Source organism: Condylura cristata, unplaced genomic scaffold (assembly GCF_000260355.1).
Source record: "Condylura cristata isolate star-nosed mole 26May11 unplaced genomic scaffold, ConCri1.0 scaffold00011, whole genome shotgun sequence".
Classification (NCBI taxonomy): domain Eukaryota; kingdom Metazoa; phylum Chordata; class Mammalia; order Eulipotyphla; family Talpidae; genus Condylura; species Condylura cristata.
The window spans coordinates 16,020,935-16,039,213 of NW_004567112.1; the positions used below are offsets into that span (position 1 = coordinate 16,020,935).

An 18,279-nucleotide genomic window follows, 5' to 3' on the forward strand; every position below is an offset into this window, starting at 1 on the left:
AAGAGATGGAGGATGCCCTGGCCAGGAGCCGACCTGGTCTTCCCGAGGGGCGGTGCCCCTGAAAGAGAAGCAAAAGAATAAAGTCCCTGTCAACTTTGGGTTGTGTCTTTCGATCGTTGAGATTTCAGAGGGGGACCCTCTAAGCCGAAGTGGCTGTTCACCAAGGACTCACCCTTGCTGGGAGTGGATTTCCACACGTGCCTTTGATTTCAGAGAGAGAGGCTTCGCGGCCATGGATTCAGCTTCCAGAATACTGGACTAAGGCTTGGTGTTCTCCACGGAGGAGGAGAGGCCTTCCCCACCCCTGCTGTCCATCCAGGCAGAATACTCTGCCTCAAGATCAGCCCGGACCCAGCGTCCTGGTGCATTCTACACCCCCGCGCCCAAGGCCTGGCGCTGCCGTCTGCCCTGGCCCCTCCATACACTGAAGACTGGCAGCTCAGCAAACTGCGCAAGTTCTTTGTCGAAGGGCGGGCCACGATGAGATCATTTTGTTTCCTTTTGTTTTGTTTGTCAGTTTGTTTAACCTTGAAATTAGTTATTTTCTTCTGCTGGACAGTATTAATTAAATAGAGCAGGATGTTGAGTTAATCTGCTAGATTGCAGTACTAATGGTAGTGGTTTAGTGTCTTCATAGTATTATTATTTGGACTTATTTGAACAATAATGATAAAGAAGTGGTTCATTATTTTTTAATTAATGCACTTTAAATAAGGTAGAATGGAAAGAAACCCTGAGAGCAAAGTGCATTACTTAAAGATGCAGTATATACTTTTCTCATTTTTAAACAGCACATATTTATTAAAAGAAAAAAAGTAATTTATGATTATTTAAAATAAAATTTAAAAGTAGAGTGACTGTCAGGTTAAAGGACCTTCCACGTAGCTATCTCCCGGGGGAGGGCCCCAGTGGCCTCCTCATGTCTGCACTGAGCCAGTTCAGTCAAGTGCCAGCCAGGCCAGGAAGGAGTGCAGGACACAGCTGCCATGCGCAGAGCATCGCAGTTGGACTGGACCTCAGTGCTCCCAGAGCCTGCCTTTCCCTGCCCTTCCTCACGGTCTGAACTGCCCCATGGGGCCCTCCACCACCCCAAGCCCATGTTCTCCCAGTCCCCCAGTGCTCTAAGTGGTAGTCATTAAACGTGACCTTGAGGGTCTTTGCTCCTGTCCTATTACTGCCAGCCCAAAGACAGAAAATTCCTTTCCACGAGTCACGTGGCCAGTTCGCGGCAGAACCCCCCACTACAGCAGTCCTGCCCTCCCTCCCCCCGCCCCGCCCCGGTGTGGTGGTTTAGCGTATGGTCGTGTGTTTACATTGTGACATCCAGCCCTCAGGATGGCTCGGAGTTGCTCAGGCATCCAGGAGAAGTGGGAAATGCTACCACCTGGTGACAGCATGTAGATCTGGGCAGTGAACAGGGATTGCCACGCCCCCTCTTTACACATCACCCCTCACATCACCCCCTAACTCACAGTACAGCACAACCCCAAAGAGAATAGTAATACTTGAAGCTAGAAGGGTGCGTGCCAGTCCCTCTCAGTCACGGCCAGGGAGTGCCGGGCCTTGTGCCCCTGGGCCCCTAGCCCTACCCAGGGCAAAAGACCTTTCCCTAGAGCTACTGAGCTGCTTTATAGTGTTGGAGATACTGCGGGCAGCAGTGGAGAGGGCAGGGGCCTGTGGCTCTGACCCATATGGAGGAAAACCAGATCGGACTAAACATGGAAAAATAAAAATGAAATCTCAGCAGTGTCCAAACCTAGTTCTCCATTACTTGTGATTGAAAATGTGAAATGACATCGTATTGCTGTATACTGCAACTTTAATCATAATGAGCCCTTCTGAGGTCATTATTGAGGTTTATATAATGCCCGAAGCCGCATCATTTGGTGCTTTCCTCTTTTCAGTTTAAACTCTTTTCTTGCGTTACAAGGGGGAAAATGTCTTCATCTCTCTCCCACCTTCTAACAGGCCTGGCCGGGCTCCCGGGCCCACCATGCTGTTGCCTGTAGGCCAAGGGGGTAGCAAGAGGGAGCTGGGGGTGCAGCCCTGAACTGCAGGTAAGTGGCCTGCCCTCAGGGCTTCTCTCTGGGGGCTGTGGCAGGAGAGAGCCGCACCCACCCTACCTGGCCCCGGAGCCTTCACTGTCTTCCTCCGTTCTGTCTTGACGAAGGCATTATATAGAATCGTTTAATCACTTCCAGATGTTAGAGCAGCCTATTTTACTGGCATTTATATCCATCGCTTTTCTCAGCAAGGCATGTTACTACTTTTATCATCTAAGGAGAAAATACAAGGGAATTTCGGTCAAGCATTATTTTCATATTACTAGTATTTGCGGAGTAGGCGTAGAACTATTTAAGTTTAGACCTTGGTTTGATAGTTTGTTGTTGTTTGTTTTTTAAGGAAAGAAAAGATAAAGTAACCCCTATTTTTTTTTTCTGGTTTTGTATTTAATATATTATTTCTTTAAGGTTACTCATTTCTCCCACCCTCTCCAAATACTTTGCATTCTCAATCGAAAATGAAAACAATCTGAGAGACAGGAAAAGTGCAATATTATCAAGAGGGATGCCAAGGATTGTTGGGATAGGGTGGGAGGCCCAGGGGCCCAGGGGCAGGGGGAGGTCAGAGGCGGGGTGCTGGGTCACAACAGGACATCAGACAGGTGGCCCGGTAGGTAATGATCTCTAGCCTCTCTTCGCTCCCTCCCTCCGTCCTCACCAGAGAGCAGGGGAACCCTGCAGAGGGCAGCCCCTTTTCCTACTGGGTCTCATCTGCCCAGAAGAAAGGGATTCAGGGAAATGGCCTGGGATTTTCAAGGCTTCCCAGGGCCCTAGCCCTTAGAACAGGGCAAGGGTACCCAAAAACCCTTCCTGGTTTTCACTCATGCTATTTTTCAGCCAGCTGCTCAGAAAGATCTGCCTAAAAGTCACCCCCGGCAGCCCCCTCACCCCAGTCTGCTGATGTTTGGGCTATGACTCTTTTGATGTATGTCTGAGTCTTTCTAAAACTATGTAACCTCAGTTCAGTTTATGGGCTGGAACCCTAGATGTAACCAAATCTTTTTGAGGGGATGTGGGTGCTTACATTCCCCAGTCAGACATCAATTCTCACAAGCCTGCAGCGGGTCTGTTGTGCCTCGGCCACCCATTCATCTCAATTTTAGCTTTAGGAGTGAGCCCTGCCTCTGTGAAGCACCCCCAAACAGTCCCAGAGGCCCCCAGAGAAGTTTGAAAGGACCACACAGTTCTCCGCAGATAGACCCCTCCGCCTAACTGGTGCCAGTAGAGAAGCAGCGGGACTGGCAGTCTCTGGGCGTGAGCCCTCAGAGTCCCTCCTGCCTCCAGTACCATAGCTTGCTGCTCTGGCCCCTCTACAGGAGAATTTGCGGGGATGCAGCTGCATGCCCAGAGTGAGACTAGCCCATAGGGAGAAGTCCAGGAGTTGGGGGTGTCTTTCCTCAGCGAGTATATGTCTATATGGCCAAACTGAGAATCTCCATGCAGCACTCTTTGGAAAGAATCATCCATATCACTAAAATATTAAGATTCCCTCACTTTTTTGAGGGCTGTGTGTTGTTGAGAAAGTGTGTGTAAGTGCGTGTGTGGTGTGTGCACTCTTGCATACACACGTGTGAGTTGGTGATTTCCCACTTGAATGAAAGAACATGGGGTTGGAGAAAAAATTACCATCAAGCAAGTCCTTGGCCCTGGGCAAGCCCCGTGGGACTGGCAGCTCTGGCAGCAAGTGTGTGTTACTCACACACGTGATTCTGGCTGGAGAGTGCAATGTGTTTGGTTTGGTAATTATTTGTATTAAGTATTTAGTTTGAAACTTCACACTGGCGTTAACAGCTCTAGTGGCAGCAGCCTAGGCCAGTCCTGGCTCCCACAGGAAGTACCGAAGAGCTGCCACTGGGCCACTGGGTGTGGAGGCGCTGTGGTTAGCTGGGGGGGCGGGGGGTCCCCCTGCAGAGGTGCTAGCTAGCAAGGGGCTCCAGCCATTCCCACACAAGGGCCCTGGGCTCCTTCCAGAATAGAAGCTGCCGGCCCTTGGCGTTGTGTCCGAGGCCAGGGCAGGGAGCGCTGGCTCATGGTGGGCTCAGCAGACCTGCATGTGCACCTGCCTCACCACCGGAGTCCAGACTGCACCCCGACGAGCGCCTCGTGGGGAGAGGGGAGAATGCTTCCCTTCATCCTGGCTTTTGCCTGTATCATGATCCCTTTGGGGAGAACCGTCATGCTTCAAAGCATCAAAGCCAGTGACAGAAACGGAGTCAGTGACTTACCGCCTTGTTTCAGGAAAAAAACAGTTCCACTGATCACGTCCCTTCTGTTTCGCCCTGTGCACCGAGCCCCCAGGCCAGAAGTTGGGTATGTGAGTGCTCATGGACTGGCAGGCTCTCTCCAGGCCTTGACCACAACCTACCTGGGAGATGGTACCATGCGATCCCTCCTCCCCAATCCTAGCTTCTTGAGTTTGCACTTGACTTTGACAATCAGTGACTATCAACCTCCCCTCCCACCCCAGTCCTAGAACGTAGTGGCCTTAGAAAATGGGCCCCTGTGCTGAAGGACCTGCCTTGCTCCCAGTTCCATCCTGGCTAATAGACTCAGGAGGCGAGAGAGAGAATTGGTTTAAAGCAAAAGGACAGACTGAGCAAGTTGGAGGTGAGTGAGAAGCACGTTGGCGAGATGAGCGTGTGCATGTTTGGGGTGGCTGGGGCCTACCAACCCTTCCCTGGGAAGGAGGCTTCCAGAAGAGGATGTCTTGTAGGCAGAAGAGAAAAAGTAGAAGTCTAAGAGAGGGTGTAGAGTCTGGCATTTGTCTTTACTAGAAAGAAGTAAATTTTGTTTCAGGAGAAGAGTGCGGTTAAGGAGGGAAGGTACTGATTTGCCATCGAGGGTCCAGCCCGAGAAGGTTGGAAAAACCCCAAGATTAGGCCAGAGAAGAAGTGGGACAGCTACTTGCTAGGTCACAAGCAGAGTCCCCAGCAGGTTTCTAATAAATCACTGACTTAGTGGAAGGGGGATTTGCCAGTAGCAAACCAATCTTTTGAGTTTAAGGCCTTGGCTCCAGAACACTCTCCATCTCCCAGGTTTGCCCACTTCTCATTGTCCAACCCAGAGCCAGCCTCCTAGGTTGCCTGATTCAGAGTCTACTGATGGCAACAGGCCATGTAGTATAGAGCCCTGACTCCCAAATGGACCCGAGTCCAGACCCCATGAAAGGAAGACCCCGAGAGGAAGGCCATCTCATAACTGCTGACACCAGGATCTCCAGTGACATCTGCAGTGGCTCAGGTCACTAGGCCTGCCTCGCGGCCTAAGGTGGCCAGTCCAATGCACTCTGCACATGGACAGGCACCTCACGTGTGACCTGTAACCAAGGTACCTCTCAAGAGTTTTAACCCCCCAAAGAGAAGGGTAAACAGAAGCCACCGTTCTTTAATCTGGGTTTTCTTTAAACCCAGGACATGGGATAGGGAAAGGATTTACTGAGGTCTGCAGGAAAGTGACTTCCGAGCTGCAGGTGTGAATGGCAGGCCCCTGGGGAGTGGGAACTTGGACTGCGCGGGCCGAGGCAAGCTGCTGGGTGTCTGATGGGGCTCCAGGACTTTGGGGAGCTCCTCGTGGTGTCCACTCAGCTCCTCCCAGCTCCTGGTATGCTCTGTGGGGTCAGGAGGAGGTTGCACCCTCTCCTCCCTCAACAGAACAACTGAAGAAAAGGACACTGAATTTAGGATGGTCAATTTGGTGCTAAACTATTTTCATGTTTTTAGCATTTTTAATAATAGGTTTTTTTTTAAATGTTCTCATCACAAAAATGCAGTGTCCATGGGGAAGAGACCCAGCTCCTTGGCCTGCCACTTTTCAGGCGTCCTTTATCACTCAGACGGAACTCGTTGGTCTGCAGAAAATGCTCTGTTTTGGCATGCTTCTAGACTGTAAAATTTGGGTTTTCTTTTGTATTTTATGTTTACATGCATCTTGTATTTCCTTGAAACTAAATAAAGTTTTTGGCCTTTTTAACTGAACAGAATCATCTCTTGCCGCCAGAAAACCCATCCAGCTGAATGGCAAAAGCCGCATTATCCTGAATGCAGGGTGAACTGCAGAGCAGGTGTGGGCGGCAAGTAAGTTCCCAGCATTACTGGTGAGACTGGTACGCAAGCTCCTCCCCCAACCCCACCTGTGGGAAGGGGGCACTCTGAGAAGTGAGGCCAAGGCTTTGGGAGATGCAGCTCTGAGGCCAGAGACCCGCCGACCCTTCCCTGCTGAGCTGGACTCGGGTGAGCAGGGCCGGAAGGCCTGGTGGACAAGCAGCCCTCGCTGTTCCAGGCAGAGGCTAGGCAGCCGGAGTATGGTGCTGGAGAGGAGGGAAGCAGTCACCCCTGCCTCTGAGGCCTGGCCTGGTGAACATGGCTCCCTCGTCGTGCCTAGATGCCCCTTGCCCAGCCCAGCTCTGTAGCCAGCCAGACGCACTCAGCCCACCTACAGTTTCTCTAAAGGTCTCTGTGCAGAGGCTTCCCTTTTCTGACCTTCTGTGCTACCCACCTGACACAGACTTCTGCTCCTCACCAGGAGCAAGTGTTTGAACCTGCAGCAAGGGATGGCGAGTGGGGAGAGTGCTCTGGGGTGTTCAGCACAGCCCTTTCGAACCCAAGCAGAGGGCCTGTCGCCTCCCCGTTAGCCCCTAGGTGGCGCTGCTACTCCACGGGGTTGCAGGCTGGGCGGCTTCCAGTTCAGCCTGACAGGAGAAGCCACCCCGCAGGCGCCAGCTGCCCCTGCCCCAATCAATGGCTCTCACAGTCCTGGGAGCAGAGGCCATCAGAGCGCAGTGGCTTCACCGTTTCAACAAGGTTCACCGGGCACTTCAGCCCGTTCCCCGAGTCCAGGTCATGTTCCAGCCCCCCATTTGGTCCTGACAGGCTTCCCTGAGAGCTGACTCCTTTCCTCTCCAGGACACTGGGCCCTCCACCCCCCACACCCCCAACATACACACAGGCTGCATGAGCGTGCCCACAATCGGCCTCCAGCCCCAGCCCGCAACACTGCACAGCACAGCCCTCAGGCTGGTACGAAATCACCTTTATTCACAATCACAGCGGCCCAAGTTCACAAAGGAGGCAGCAGCTGCCCCCACACTAACAGAGACACAATGGACAGAGGCTTCCTCTCCCTGTAAGCCATGAAGCCACAAAGAAATCAAGACTTTTCTTTGTCTCTGAGATGGGGCCCCTCAGTGAATGGCGCCACCACCCTCCCTATCACCCACGCCCACAGAATAGGACTCCAGGGTCAGCGACTGGGGAGCAGAGACCCATAGTGGCCCGTAACCCCAAAAGCGCACCTCAAGGCAGGACAAACAGGCCCCGCCCACAGCGGCCCTCAACAAAGGGCTCCTGAACCACACAGAAAGCCCCTCCCACAGTCCCCTTTACAGAGGTGACAGCTGAGGCCCAGAGGGACTGTGACCTGGCAAGGCCCACGCCCCTGCCCAGGGGCCAGTCTAGAGCCCCTGCTCTGCCAGTGGCAGAGGGTCTCTGATGGAGATACAAAGCTGTCTGGGGCCAGGCGTCTGGGAGTTTGGGGAATGGGGGACACGACCCAGATCAGAGCTGCCGCTGCCCACACCAGTCAGTATAGGGTCTAGGGTATACTATGGGGACTATGGCCTCAGAGCAGCTAAGGGGCCCCTCACCTAAAACCAGAATAAAGAAGCCAGCTCTTTCCCGTCCCATCGTTCCTGGTAGTGTCGTACATTTCTTGGCCTCCAAGATGGGACCCCTGACTGAATAGGGGACACCACCTGCCCCATCTCCCTCAGCTCCCACAGGAGACCCCAGGAGGCGGTAGAGTCTTTCCTGAGAGCAGACTCCTCCAGCCCTATTTCCGATCAAAGCTGGGCTCCCCTCCTTCAGCCTTCCCAGAACTTACTAAGTCCTCAGGGAAGGGGGAGCTCCAGAGCCTCCCGATGTCTCTGAGTCAGCAATGACACCCTGCTGTGGCCCACAAAGGGCACTCTGGCTCTGTGTGACCCACCAGCCCGGGGCATGATGGAGGCGTGGCCTGCTTTCCTAGAAGACAGGCATAATTTACCAGGAGGCCCTTCAGTCCAGCCCCTTTTTATGGAGCTCCTGTTCACGGTAAGCAGAGCTATGGGCCCTGGCTGGAGTCCAGGGCGTCTGAGTGGTAACCACCTTGGCCACCTGCCTTCTTCCCACATACAAGGGCAACATTTCTAGGGCCCGGAGGATAGGAACTCACCCACACAAATACAGAAAACAAACAAAAACTCCAAATAAATAAATAAATTAAAGGGAAAAGCTGATCTCCCACAGGAGGTGTCCCCACCCCTCAGAGCCCCGGCCTCTCCTGGGGATGCTCCAGGCTCCAAGCACCAGCCACACCCAGGACAAACTGAGATGTGGGAAGACAGGTCACAGGAAGTAGATGCAAACCTGTCTTGAGACCTGACACGAGGTGGACCACGCTCTGCAACCACTCCAGGGACAAGCTGCCCACACTTGGCCCTGGGCGGCAGCACTCATTGAGATGACGGGAGCAGAAAGGCGACCCAGGAAGGGGGCCTCCACTTCTCAGGCAGGGCAGGGGGCCAGGGGCCCCGAACCTGGACCTCAGCAGCCTGCTGTCCACAGGAGCAGGAGCGGGCATGGCACGAAGGCTGCCACGGCGCCGGTGGGAGGCACACACTGGTCCACCCCTGGCTGCCATCAACAAGGGGCGGGGAGGACAGGAAGTGGGTACAGGTCTGGATAAGGCGCTGCCTGCTGAGTGAGCAAAAGAGGCCAAAGTCCAGTCTAACGCTACTGGCCAAGTCACCTGTCCTGGCTCACAGTCACGTCTGCCCAAAGCAAGGGACACATTGGCAAGAGGGGCCTCCTAGAAATCTGCCCAAGATGGGGAAGGCTTAGGGCACTGAGCCCCCAGTCTGGCTCCTCGGCATGCAGGAAAAGAAGGTGAACAACTCCCCTCCCCTCTGCCAGGCGATTTGCTTCTGCCCGCCTCCCTGCCTGCTCCCTCTTCCTCCCCGAACCATCAGGGGCCAGTTTCCCATGTTTAATGGAGAAGGGAAAAGAGTTTCCAAACAAGGAAGAAGAGAAGGGGCCCTGTGGGCTTGTCCCTGGGCTAAGGTCCGCAGAGGCGGGTGCCCGGCGGGCTAGGAGCTGCGGTAGGTCTTGATGATGTCCTTGATGGGGCGGCGGCAGATGGGGCAGCAGGCATGGAGAGCCTTCTTGAGGCGCAGACCGCAGGCATAGCAGACGCACATGTGGCCGCACGTGTAGATGACCGTGTCCACTGCGTGCTCATAGCAAATGGTGCACTCATCGCTCCACTGGCCTGTGCCTGGGGTCACTGGCGATTCGGGCAGGCTCACGGGTGAGTTGGGGGCTGTCCCTGGGGACGAGGGGATACCAGTCAGGGGTGACAGGGTCCAGTCCAGTCCCAGATTTTTGGAAAGAGAACCCCCTGGCCTTGTGGCCTCCGCCTATTTGTCAGAGTCTGCCTTTTCCTGCTCTGATGACCCAACTTTCTGAGCATGAGGAAGGAGAGGATACGCTCTGGGAAGTGGCCTCTCAGCCTCCAGATGAGGGCCAGGGTGAGGTGTGAGGAGGCCCCAAATCTTTTAAAGGCAGGTCCCAATGGTTACTCTGGTGTTCCCTGGAGAAAGCTGCCCAGCTAAGGGTCAAGACAAGCTGCACCCAGAAACCACTCCCTTGTGGGTGGTGGCCACTGAGTCTCCAGCCCCACTGGGGCCCCAGTGCTAATCCAGAGGCTGTACCCTGCCTCCGCCTAGGGGCTGGAGGCGGGAGGTCCGGCACAGCCGTGGAACTAGAGGGGCCCGCTTACTCACCGCCGGCCGAGCCACCCAGAGGTCCAGAGCTGCACGTGCTGAGCAAGGGGTCAGAGAGGCGGCTGCCCAGGGCACTGGGTGAGGTTGGTGTGGAGGCAGGGGAGCAGGGCAGTGATGGGATGCCCCGCTCTGCCAGGATGGTGGAACCTGCGGGAGGGAAGGGAAGGACACACTAGCCCCTCAGGTCAACTAAGAAAAGGTCTCCAGGAAAGAAAATGGGCAGCCAACCCCCAGGCGCTGCTCAGGATTCCACTGGCTGGCTCAGCATCCCGCCCCAGCTCTCTGCTCCCCCTGTAAACCACATGCTCTGGTGTGGTTACATCAGTCGCTTCCAAGCTAGCCCCTTGCCTAGAATCCATCCCCCTCCAAGATTCCTGTGCCAGAGAACAAAGTCACCTTCACCCTTTACGCCCTACCCTCATCGCTGTCCAGCGCCCTGTGCCTTCCCTCGCTGACCCCAGGTATCAGCCACATTCTCTGCTGCTCTCACATCTTTGGAAAGTCCTTCGACATCTCCGCTCCCACTCTTGCTCTGGTCCTACATTCTTTCCTTCCTTCCTTCCCTCCCTCGCTCCTCTCCCTCTTCCACACCTCATTTTCCTCTTCCCAGACTTTCTGCCTTGCTCCCTTCCTTCCTCCATCCCTCTCTCCCTCCTCTTTAAATCCTTGCCCACAGTGAGCTAACTGCTGGGGGCACTTCTTGAGACTGTCCTCAAAACCCCTCTTCTGGACACCCCGGACTCCCCACCACCACATTATCAAGCACTGACCTGCCACATACCCCACATACACAGGACTAGACAGCCAGAGCCTGGAGTAACCTGTTCTCTGCCAAGAAATCCAGCTGTTCCCCCAGTTAAACCATGAGCTTCCTGAGCGGGAAATCTTATTAACCTTTCACTCTTCCACGGGACCTAACATAACACCTTACACCCAAGCAGGTTTTCAATGAGATCTTTTTATTAGAAGTTCTTAGTTCTAATTCAGTTAATAGTCTTACTGTTTCTAACATTATTCATTATGTGTCCACAGGGTTTCCTTATTTCTATTAATAGTTTAAATTATCAGGTCCTCCTCTCAGAAATACGTACCTCCTATTTGCTTTTCCTGCCTTATTACACTGGAAAGCCTTTCGGAACACTGCTGGAAGGTGTTACTACCCTACTCCTGACTAACGAGAGTGTTTCTAGCATTTCACTAAGTATGAAACTCGCTATAGCCATTCTTAGTTCACTTAAGACTTCAGCAATGCAAAACATATCTCTGTAAAGTAAATAATTACCTTTCTACACTGTCATTCATTTGCTTTTGCTTTGCAGTATGTCAGGATTCCCTAATACCAATTAGCTAGTTGAGATGCCCAAGTCCCTGAACAGCTAGCTCGGGAGTGCTTTGCTTAGATACACCGAATTCAGATGATTATTCAATGCCCACCTTGGTCCACCTACCTCTCGGAACATTTAAGTCCTGATTTTTTTAAAGCTTCTCCCTTGCTTTGGGCAATAGAAGTTTCTATAAGCCTAGTAAGCCTCTTCTGGCAAGTCTTGTTGGAATGAAAAGCTACTTATCTATTATTGGATGGTGCTGAGGCAAGAGTTTACCTTGCCCTTATGTAATCTCCTGTCTGGGGAGCAGTATTCCCTGGTAAGTGTAGCTAAATACCTTTTAACCTCAGCCTGATTTTTTTTCTGTGCCCCTATCTGATTACTTTTCTATCCTGATTCTTCACCCTGATTTCCCCCCTTCCTGATATCTTTTTATCCAGCCTGATTTCTTCTCATCCCATCCTGACTCATCTTTCCTCAATTCTAACTTCCTAGCATCCCGTTCTTCTTTCCCTTCATCCCTTTTGCAATTTATTCTTTACTCCATCTTCTATTCTCTTTCCAGAATAGGAAGTCCCACTCATTTTATGTGATCTCAGAAACTCACACATACACTATCATCAACAGCATGCCATACACAAATATACATCACTCAGTGATCACATGTGTCTTGTACAGTGTGTTGATCTTATAGCATAACTCAAGCACACTCGTGTAATCTTATCTACAAAGTTTCTGGGGTAAGGTCTAGGTCTCTGAAATTGCCTAAGCAGATTTGCTTCAAAAGAACAACTCAGATGCTTATGACCTATCCAAGATCTAAAGAACCAGTCTCTGGGGGAGGGATGCAAGACTGCACTTCAGTGAGTCTCCAAGTGAGTCCAGTGGAACAAGCCCATGCCAGCAGCTGGCTAGCCCAGAAATCAGAAAGCAAATACCTGTTCACTCTGGGGTAGCAAAGGTCCCAGGAGAGGCTTTGTGAAAACATTTGCACACCATAACCCCTCCTTAAAGATTCATACCACTCCTTCTGAGAAGTTCTGCAACCAAGAATCCCTTGTTTTTCTTCGAGTTGGTATTTCCCAAGCTTTCTAGACCCAAGGATCATTTTCCAAAGGACACCTATCCTACAGAATTCTTTGACTTACACAAGTCCACATCCCTCCCCCAGGTCATGTCCACTGTCCACTCAAACCCAGGAAAGGAAGCCCCAAACCTCTGCAACTTCCTTTGCACCCTGCTCAGAACCTGGCTACTAATACCCCAACCTATTTTTCTTATTTAGCTGCACAGCCCTCCTTAGAGATGGAGGCCTTTGGCCCCATTTTGAAGAAATGGAAATCGAGCCTCAAAAAGTTCATTGCTGGGGAAGCAAGGTTTCTCCCTTTGAAGTGACCCCGGGTGTGTGTGTGTCTGGAAACGTGTGTGTGCCTGGAACTGATTCACAGGGTCTCCCCTCCAGGGGGAACATCAGATGGGATCTGAAGACCACTGACTGGAAGGTCGCATCTCACCTTCAGGGTCTGAAGCAAGACGGCTGGGAGGTGAGGTGTGGCCTCTCATCTGGTCTGGGGGCGTCGCGGGGCGCACTCACCGAGAAGGCGGATCTGCGTGATGGCTCCGTGAAGGCCGAAGAGCATCCAGAGCGGCTGTGAGGAGTCCACGCACAGCTGCATGCCAGCGGCCGCTCCGTTATGGCTGAGGTGCAGCTCGCCTTCCGCGTTGACCACGAGGCCCAGGATGTCGCCGCTGTGCAGGGGCCCGGGCACGCGACACACGGCCCAGAACTCCTTGCGGTCCACCAGGGCCTCGGGGCTGAAGGGCAGGTCCGACGGCCGCAGCGTGCCGGGGTCGCACGTCGTGACGCCAAAGGAGAGCGCGCCCGGCCGCGCGCCGCCACCGGAGCGCGTGACCTTGACGAAAATGGTCTCGGCCACGCGCACGGGCCGGCTGGTGAAGACGAGCGCGCGCTCGTCGCGCCCGTGCTCCAGGCGCGCCACCGTCTGCTCGTCCAGGATGCGGACGTGCGCGCCGGCGCGCAGCGCGTGGAAGCGCAGGTCGCCGTCGAGCTGCGCGGGTAGCGCGCGGCTGTGCTGCGAGTTGAGCGAGTTCTGCGGGATGGGGCAGCCGGCGGCCGGCAGGGCCTCGTCCACGTCGGCGCCGGGCACGTTGAGGTCGCACAGGCTCACGGAGAGGCGCGCCTCGTCGGCCTCGCGCCGCAGGGACGGCCGCCTCAGGGCGGTGAAGGAGCGTGGCCGCAGGCAGTCTGGCAGCACCAGCTCGCTGTCTGCAGCCAGGGAGGGGAGAGGCAGCGGTCAGGCAGCGCCCCGTCGGTCCAGCCGCCGCCCTAGACTCAGAGCCGCGCACTCAGACTGTCAACAGCAGAGAGTGCGCTGAGGGCAGTTAGGCAGGAAGGGAATGGGCTAGCGGGAAAGACAAAAACTGAAAGCACAATTGCTCTACAGCATTGTGGGGGGACAAAGGTGAGGGGCGCCTTGGTTTGTTATTGTAATTTAACCCCTGGACTCTCCGTCTTTATCCCCGGCAGTAGCACAGGGCCAGTACTGAGGCCACAGTCAATATTGTGGATGCAATTCCGACTGGGATGTCAGAGGAACCTCCTCCGCCCCAGAACCCCTTTCTGTGAAAATTGCCTCAGCGTATCCTAACAGTTATCATTTGGGGTTATCATTGCCACAGAAGGACGCTGAGGCTGAGACCAACTAAGTAAATTAATCCATGATAACCTCTTGGAACTTGAACCCTCTCGCTTTTTAAATCAGACGAGTCTGTATTTTGTAGAAAAGACAGCGCAGCTAAAGAAAAGATTCACCTGTCAGCCAGGAAAAAAACTCGGTTCATATTTGGATATTTGACCTGTCAGCCTTTTTTCAATGCATGCTACTATTTTTAAAATACAAAAAGTGAATCTTGCTCTATAAACAGCAGTAATTTGTAACCCTGTGAACATGGATAACTCCTCAGAAAAATGCACGTTGTCCCTGAATTCTGTGGATAATGTCATGGCCTCTGTGAACTGTACAAAGCGATCCAACGTCACGGTTTCCAGGCGAAAGCCCTACTATGCAGATTTTCTTTTCAAAACTCACATTTCTACTTACTAAGTCTTGAACACCTTTCCATGCCGATAACCATGTTTCTAACACCATATTTTTTAATGGCTCTGTTATGTCCTGCTTTATGGAGTTCCATAACTTGCAATAAAAGCCATCACCATACTCAGTGTATTACCCCGGTTTTGTCCTTAAAGTTGCCCAAGGAAATCATGGAGGTTCCCATTGTACAGATAAAGCTCAAAGATATTACAAGCCAGGACTGAGACAGGCCCGTCCACCTCCCGACACTGCATTCTTCTCATTCAGGCCTTCCCTGCTTACTGAGTCCCTTCTGCAGGAGTCAAAGTATCCAAATTTGGCTGGTGTCACAGAAGGTCACATCATGGGCCAGTCCCTCCCGGACAGCCTTTTCTCTGGGCCTCGGAAAACCCTGTCTTTCTCTCCAGGAAGTGCGTGAGGATGGCTAGGCTGTCCAGGTGTCCGGAGTATGGGCAGCAGTGCCCAGAAGTCCAGTCTTGCTGAATGCAGTCTTGAAAGCCTCCCTATTGTTCCCTTCCTCACGCCCCACCCCCGTCCCTTCCAGGAAGTGTTGTTTGGACCCAAGCAAGGAGAGATGCTGGATCCTCCCCCAAGTCTCCTGTCTCTCTGCAGAGAAGCCTTTTGGGACCTGGCTGGTTGGGATTTCCCAGCATCGAGCTTGGCAGAGGAGGAGGGAGCCAACCGGAAAATGCGATTATTCCACGGAATTGACTCTGTGATGGCAATGATGCAGAGGCTGGAGGCTATGAAGAAGCAGAGTGTGGAGGGCCTGACAAGGCGGGGAGAACTGGGGAGGGCTTAGTCCAGGGAGCAGCCTGGATCCCCTCAGGGATTCCAGGCACTGGGCCTTGAGGATTCAAAGGATTGAAGACAGGAGATGGATGGGGACAGCAGAGTGAGGAGGAAAGAGTGAGTCAGAGATGCACTGCCAGGGCCTACGGGAACAAGGCTGTCACAGGGGTCCACACACCTGTGTGCTCTCACACACCTATCCCCACCCCTCTCGGGACATTCAGTCCTGATCCCGTGGAACCAGCCAGACCCTCAAAACACATTTCTGAATGGAGCTAGATATCACCTGCTCTGTTTTCTGTCCCTTCAGGCATCCTCTAGGTGACTATCCCTAGTCACCTCATCAACCTCAGGGTGACTATACCCACTACCAGATATTCACTGTCTCCCAGGAAAGCTGTGCCCCTATTGAGCTGCTCTGTCTTCAAACGTGTTTCCTTCTCTCAATTCAAATCTGCCTCCCTGTATTTACACCAATACCTCTGGAGCTGCCTCTCAGCCCCACAGAGAAAACAGCTCTCCTCAGGAAATACACCCCACATACTTCCACCTTTTGGACAATGAACAGAACAGACTCTGTTCCAGATAGGCTCTGGACCAGCTCTCAAGGTATGGTGTGACCATCACCACCCTTGATATGCACCTATACATCTAATAATGCAACCTAAGAAATTTTTAGGCTTTTTAGTAACCAAAATCCATATACAAGTAGACAAGATAGAAGCATCCTTAAGTGCAAAGACTTAGAAATCATCGGCCTGAGTTCAAATCCTGCTTCTGACAATTTTTTGACTAATGACTTTGGGAAAATAGCTTCCCCTCTTAAGGCCTCCCTTTTTTTCTTTTTAATTTATTTTATGTATGCATACACAACTAGGGTACAGGCCAGACAGAGGTGCAGGGGCAGTGAGAGAATTCACCAGAGGCAGATCGGGGAAGTACACTGCCGAGGGGAGCAGCAGGCTGTTCAGAAGAAGTCTGCCACACCAGGTGAGTCACTTCCCTGGCCAAGGATTGAATTCATGCTGAAGTGGCTACTGCCAGCTTCACAGTGCTGCGCTTTAACCTTTTGCACCACCAGAGAGGGCCCAGCCTCCCTTTTTCAGCAATGACATCAGAATTAAGAATCTGTATAAAATCTGCACGTTAACACTCTCCCGGAGGGGATACTGCAAAGATGAAATGGAATCAGCTACAAAGTACCTGGCACATAAGAAGCACGAGGTGAATATGAGCCACGCCAGGTGGCTCAGTGGAGAGTCCATGACACATGCCTGGGTTTCATCCAGCGCTTGACTGGTGGTCTGTGCGTTAGCAACATTCCTCCCTGAAGAACTAAGGTAATAATACCTGCCTAGGATATTGTTACAGGGGTTAAAGACAGCGTGGAAAGCACCTGGCTTCTAGGCACTTGGTAACTCAGGATACTAGTATTTGCCCAGGCTGTTTGTCAATAAAAGTCATGTGTACCTGCACTCAGACAATTCTCTTTTTGTCCCTCAATGTAGGACTTTAACCTCAGTCATGAAAGGCACCTGAGTCATAACCAGCAACATCACTGACTGCAGACCAGGAAGGAGATCAGAGGAGAAAAGGAAAAGGGGGAAGAGCGGTGGGTAGAGAAAGAGGGAGGGTGGGAAGAGGACCCTTTTGACTTTGTGTGAATATGGCTAGAATTGGGAGCATGAGCAGAGGAGATGCTGGGAAACAGTTAAAAACAGACTCCCTGGGGCCAGTGCCCCAGTCCAACTATGTCTTTTTCTCCATCCCCTCCACCCCGCAGGGTCAGGAGCAGCTGCAGGCTGCCAGCAAGCCCCAAAATAACCATCCATGGGCCCAGCTGCGCTGGGGCCCTGAAATAGATGAAACTCGAGATGGAGGAGCCGGTCAGGGCACCCTCAGCAGAGAGACAGCAAAAGTCACAGCCCAGTGAGCCGACATCAAGTCAGAGGTTAGGGGAGGGTCCCAGCTCGCCACACCATGGAGGACACCACGGGATAAACCTCAGCCTGGGACTGCACCACGGAGAACAGCCTGGAAAAGCCAACCAGACAACCCCAAGGCCCCAAGTAGTGGGGGGCCCACATTTGGAAGCAACAAGTTACGTAATCTCTGCCTGGGACCTGTGGTCACCCATTTTGGAAGTGTTTATGATGGGGAGGAGCAACACCAGGCGCAGAGAGAAGCTTCCGTGTCCCCCCTTTTAGGTGGAACTTGTCCAGCTCCTGACTAATCTGGAGCCTAGTGATGGTTCTGTAGACCTCCCGGGCCGGGACAGAACCACCAGACCCTGAAAAGACAGGAGGTCCAGGCCAAGCAGCTTCTCCCCTCAGGGTGGCACTTGGGGTACCCATTGACTATGTGCTCAGTCCTGGGGTGCCTGCAAGAGAAGCAAAACTGGGAGGCATGAAAATATTTGAGTACAGTTTCTTACAAGATTCTTAGTGTCTCGGGTAGACAGCACTTTAGAAAACAAGGCAATTCCTGTATCTGCCAAGTTCTCACCCAGCCTTAGCCGGGATGCCTGAGGACAAGGGGCGCAGCACCTACCCCCATCTCTCACAACAACGCCTGTTAGAACATCTCCCCTGGCGTGGGTCTGCATCCACTGCTGCACCTTCACTTCTTTAGGACAAATACCCCTTTCAGGTAAAGCTCTCCAGGTGAGGCTAAGGTCCCTTTTGGTGTCAGGGTGAATTAGAGAAGCCATCTTGGAAGAAACAAAATTTTACCAGGGCCCCACAAGATAAGACTTTGAATTGATAGAAAAGCGAGAGGCACTGGGTCAGGACACTGTTAGCAAATGGCTGGAGAAGTCGGAACCAGGCCAGAGAGGAGAAAGGGGGGAGGGACGGAGGACAAGGAGCCAACTCTCGCCCAGAGACCCCCTGTGCCCCCACACATTGCCAGCAAGCGCAGGCATCCCAGGCAGGGCCAGGCACTGATGCAGGGGGCCAGGGCAGGCGAGGGGCTCCTCTGAGGCAGGGCTGACCAGCAGCCTGACTTGTTTGTTTAGAATCTCACTTCCGGAACACTGGATAATCTTTAACGATGGTCAGCCGCCCAAGCGGCTGGCGGGCGTGTATCGGCCGCCCCTGTTTGGAAGGTGCTGCCAGCCGTTTACTGTCTCCATAAACATCCTCCTGACGGCAGCATCTGGCACAGGG

The 18,279-nt window shown here is 53.0% G+C and overlaps 1 protein-coding gene across 2 annotated transcripts in view; it reads right to left on the reverse strand.

The window, feature by feature from the left end:
• Positions 1 to 7,080: 7,080 nt before the first annotated feature.
• The window catches only part of NEURL1 (neuralized E3 ubiquitin protein ligase 1), a 55,354-nt gene continuing 44,155 nt past the window's right edge, over positions 7,081 to 18,279 (reverse strand). For both annotated transcript variants that reach the window (XM_004680465.2, XM_012723939.1), the window contains exons 4-6: positions 12,799 to 13,491; positions 9,880 to 10,026; positions 7,081 to 9,422 (exon numbers count right to left, since the gene is read on the reverse strand). In XM_004680465.2, the coding sequence (XP_004680522.1) occupies positions 9,184 to 9,422; positions 9,880 to 10,026; positions 12,799 to 13,491 (1,079 nt within the window). In that variant the 3' untranslated portion in view covers positions 7,081 to 9,183. The remainder of the gene's footprint in view (positions 9,423 to 9,879; positions 10,027 to 12,798; positions 13,492 to 18,279) is intronic.